This window comes from Nicotiana attenuata, unplaced genomic scaffold (assembly GCF_001879085.1).
Source record: "Nicotiana attenuata strain UT unplaced genomic scaffold, NIATTr2, whole genome shotgun sequence".
Taxonomy (NCBI): Eukaryota; Viridiplantae; Streptophyta; class Magnoliopsida; order Solanales; family Solanaceae; genus Nicotiana; species Nicotiana attenuata.
Window position 1 is genome coordinate 1 of NW_017672278.1, and position 5,020 is coordinate 5,020.

At 37.2% G+C, this 5,020-nt stretch overlaps 1 protein-coding gene across 1 annotated transcript; it reads left to right on the forward strand.

Moving 5' to 3' along the window:
* Positions 1-1,359: 1,359 nt before the first annotated feature.
* LOC109212586 (derlin-1-like) lies at positions 1,360-3,111 on the forward strand. The gene is made up of 5 exons (XM_019376238.1): positions 1,360-1,470; positions 1,615-1,708; positions 1,917-2,045; positions 2,154-2,314; positions 2,543-3,111. The coding sequence occupies exons 1-5, from the start codon at positions 1,379-1,381 to the stop codon at positions 2,652-2,654; spliced, it is 588 nt and encodes a 195-aa protein (XP_019231783.1). The 5' UTR covers positions 1,360-1,378; the 3' UTR covers positions 2,655-3,111.
* The last annotated feature ends 1,909 nt before the right edge of the window (positions 3,112-5,020 follow it).

The following is a 5,020-nucleotide window of genomic DNA, read 5'->3' on the forward strand; positions in this document are numbered from 1 at the left end:
GTGAGATACCACTGAATTGATGGGCATGGATTGAACCTATATAAAAACATACCTTTACTAAGGAGCATCCTAGTGGTAATAAAGTGAGATGAAAACCGTAGGAGATTTGAGCTCAAATTCCCGCTGAGACAAAAACACTAAGTGTTTTCTTTCCATATCCCTAAGCCTTGGTAGGTAGGTTACCCATGCCTATACTAGTTGGAGATAGCAGGTACCCGGTCGAATGGTCAAGGTGTGTGCAAGTTTTCGCAGACATCCAATAGCTTAAGGGAATAATAGGCGTATGTACTATTTATCCACCCAATAGCTTGAGGGGCTAATCAAGAAATACATTCTCCATTCTTTCTTTCACGTATTTCTTCATTTCTCAAGTTCTTTTATGTTATCTTAAAAAGGTTAAGTTATTAACTTATTCTCTGGCGTATGCCTAAGACTATTGAATTTTATGTAATTTTGAATAACCATTGCTCTGACATGGCATAACAAAGTAAAGTGAGGGGATTTTTATTTATTAAAGAGGAAATGATGCTTGAATTGTTGAGTTGCATGCAGTTGAAAACGACTATTCAATTATGTAATTTCGACAAACCATTGCCGTGACATGGCATAAAAAAATGTTGCATGCAGTTGAAATCTATGCAATGATAACCACTTCTCTTCCCTGTGGCAGCCTACTTTATTGAGTAGTTCTGGATCTGCTTTTGTGTCTTCTTCCGTACAAGTTGGATAGATCCGGAATCGTAGGTAGCAGGAGCTTTCATTTCATTTTGAAGTGAGAATGCGAAATAGGCTGTGCGTCAAACTGCAATAATTATTTGAAGCTAACTGTGTTAAATATTTATCATTTATCCGTCAAATGAAGGAAAAGATAAACTAGTCTTCTGGAATTCCGAGTATCTCGTCAATTAATTCAAGTTCCATCTGTAGAAACTATTCGGGGTTAAACTTTTACTCTTCTTTTAATAACAAATGCTGATATAAATTAGTTTCTTTGGTTTAATTAAACGCACCTAAAGATTGTGTCTATGACCAAACTATGCATTTAGCATTCTGTTTGACCTATGTTTGATGATTATCGAGACAACTGGGAGAAAATACTTTTAAAGACGGAAAAGGATGATTTTGTACGATATCAGGAATAACTCAAAATGATTTTTATGATTACAAACGTTGTCTCAGAAAATACCCAATTTTTTGTACTTCATGTTGATCAATGGAGCTATTATAAGTCTTGAGATGTTGCAACGTTATTGTCACTTTAATAGAGGTGACATTGTTTATCATGTCGTATTAGATATGTGTTAGTTTGCTCTTACAGGTACTATTGAATATTTATTAGATTTTAATTTATCAAAGAAGATTTTATGAATGAGATTGGATGTTGCATTTGTTTCAGGTGTGGCGATTGATTACAAACTTCCTCTTTCTTGGAAAATTTTCTATTAATTTTGGAATTCGCCTCTTAATGATGTAAGTACTTATGAGTTGTATAGTAGTATGCTTAGAGATCTAATATGTTTTCAGTCATTTTCCGTGGTAGCTATTAAAAGCATGGAAGTAGCTGTGATTTTAAATTAAGTAACTAATTATGACTGTTGCTTCATGATGTTATAGAGCGAGATATGGGGTACAACTGGAAAATGGACCATTTCAAAGACGTACTGCAGATTTTCTATGGATGATGATATTTGGAGCTTTCACATTATTGGTATGTCAGTGACAATCATTCGAAGAGTGAATATCTAGGACTTTAGCTCCTGTAGTATTTGCCTTTAGTTGTCACCCCACACTTCTGTCCTTTGCCATCATCTTTTCAATTTATTGTTCAATTTTCACTGAAGATTTTGTTTGATGTCTTTGATTTGCACCTACGACCAATCTTTCATCTTTAATACATTCTTTCCTCTCGTGCTTAGGTTTTATCCGCAATCCCCTTCTTCAGTTCTCCGTTCTTGGGCATATCGCTGGTTTTCATGCTTCTATATGTCTGGAGTAGAGAATTCCCTGATGCCAATATTAACATTTATGGCCTTGTAACTCTAAAGGTATGGTTCTGCATTTTTTAGTTAGGTAGTATTCAAGCCCCACTTATCAGGAATTTTGGGTTCTTATCTTAATTGTCCATTGGTAATTTCCCTATTTCCAACTTTCAGGCGTTCTATTTGCCATGGGCCATGCTCTGTTTAGATGTTATTTTTGGTTCATCAATCATGCCAGACCTGTTGGGGATCATTGCTGGACATCTGTATTACTTCTTAACCGTATTGCATCCACTTGCCACTGGGAAGAACTTTTTGAAGACGCCGATGTGGGTGTATCCTTTTGATTGCAGTTGATTCTTTTTATATGATGTGGTGCTGCTGTTTTGTTATGTCCCTTAATATTCTATATTTATTTGATTTCTACCAACAGAATCATAGTAAAGAGGAGGGGGGGGGGGGGGGGTTGAAAGAGTTGCATGTTCCTTCTCTGCATTTAGGTGCATCTTTCGATGTCTAAATTGTATTCTTGTCTTAAAGTTTCTTTGACTGCTGATTCATAGACATAAACTTGTAACACGGTGGAGGATAGGTGTACCACCAATTAATCGTGCTCAACCTGATAGGAGTTCTGGTGTAGCATTCAGAGGGAGGTCTTATCGCGTGGGTGGATGAAGATGCTGCTTACATGACTGCAGACATGAAGCTGTCTATATGTATGCGCAACAGCAGATGGAAGTACAGCTACCTTCACCCAGCCACCAAAAGAAAATGTTTTGATGTAGATTTTCTTCTTGCCTAGTGCATAGAAGTTCTACAAATGGATTACTGATAATAGTATAATATGCCAATAGTTGATAATTAAAGCTGTGTGATTATTCCTTATTTCCAGTGCTACTCATGGGAAATCCAGATTGTTTATGTTGGCTGCCTTACATCTCTTTAAGGGTTAATTTGCATGACCCTGTGGAACATCTATCCCCTCTTCCTAATTGGAAAATGTCACAAACTTCATTAGGGTGAATATCATCTTTTTTCTTTTCCAGCATTTCTTGAAATGTACTGACGGGCAATGGCAAGCTATTTGGTAAAACTAACAACCAAGACTTGTGATCAGTTTGGTTTCAAACAACATCTTCCTTCTATATAATATATGCTGGACTTGTGATCACTTTGGTTTCAAACAACATGCTCCTTCTATATAATATGCTGATATCAATGTGAAAATAGCACGGGCTAGCCAGTTTAATTTGCAAAGTCATTGAACAATAACCACTATTTTGCTGCAACCCAAAGTTCCAGCATAATATACTGGAGATTGGTGCACCTGTGTATGAACTTCCAACATATTATGCTGGATCAATATATTATACTGGAACTCCAGTATAATCTTCAGGTCGAACTCTTGTAGTAACAACACCCAACGAATCAGGCGCGGTTTGGACTCCTTCTCAATCAAGTACCCGAGAGCTGCATGATCAGTATATATACCTTAGAGCCGATCAGGTATGATCTGAACTTGTCGAATGCAAACACCACAGCCATCATCTCTTTTTTAGTCACGGTGTAGTTCAGCTGAGCTCCACTCAACGTTCTACTGGCATAGTAAATTGGGCGCATTAGCTTGTCTTTCCGCTGTCCCAGCACTGTCCCAGCACTGCCCCCACTGCATAGTCACTAGCGTCACACATGAGTTCGAATAGTTGCTCCCAGTCGGGGCAACAGTGATGGGTGCTGCATAGTCACTAGCCCTACACTTAAACCATTGCTCGTCCTCGAGCAATCAAACTACACTTTATATAGACACGACCTTTTTTTAAACAATTCTCCTAACTCATCACACCAAGATTATTTAAAATAGACTAAGCACAAAAGCGTAACATCTTCACCTCAAGATTTGACTCACAAGTACCACGCATTATTCACAACTCACCCACTTACTCTAACATAGAGATCACTGACATTACCTTTCCTTCATGAATCAAGTGCCCGCACACAACAAAAGAGAGTAGTTTCACACAATAAAATTTAAGAGCACTTAGGAACTCAAGATAGAAAGAATTCACTCACTCTAAGAAATAACATTCATATGCCACAAAAGATGCACCATAGGCTTGCCCGTAGTGTATTACTCTTCTAATCGAGCTCATTCAGTCTAGGAACAAGTAGGACTTTATTTGGTTGTAATGTAGGCTGCGGGACGGGTAGGATACATTTAGATATAAGAGTGACTACACCTCCCTAAGCACTTTAATACATATACTTTAACATTCAAATCCCATACTTATGTCAAACCAAACTCCGCCTTCACATCAATGTATTTTACCCCATACTTCTTTAAGCACAAGCACAATTACATCAATAGTCACCACTTATCAAGGATTTTTTTCACAACAATATAACATTTTCCCCTTTTTTTAAATTCATGTGGCTCTTACTTTTTCAAAATAGTGCACCTTTCTCCTTATTTTATTAGTTCATTCATGATCCAAACCAACCACCCCACACTTTAACATTTACACAACTCATAACAATTCAAGTGCTCATGAGGTTAGAAGTTTCAAATAGATAGTTAATTCAAACAAATGAGTAAGGCTTGTAATGTGGTTGCCAAAGAAACAAGATTACAGGATCAAAAGGGTTAACTACGATACATAACAATTAGGCGGGTAAAATATACATATCTGGCTCAACAAAGAAACGCCTATGTCACTTCCAAGACTGAACAAAACTACTATTTCGCTTTGCAAACACACGGGGCAAGTTCTAGACATCAAATGCAATGCACAGAATAACACCCAAACCTCACACACACATGGCACATAACTCACTCAGGATTGGATTCATCAAGACGCTCTAGTCAAAGCAGTTAAGCAAAGTTAAAATCATACAATTTAAGGTACTTATACAAGAGTCAAAAACTGAGCCTAAGCTTCACAACCAAAGTACTTACTATTCTCAAGGCAAAACAAAGTCAAGAGATATTGCTTCATTTCAAAACACAACACAATGGCTCCTATTCCTAAAAAAAAGACTAACTA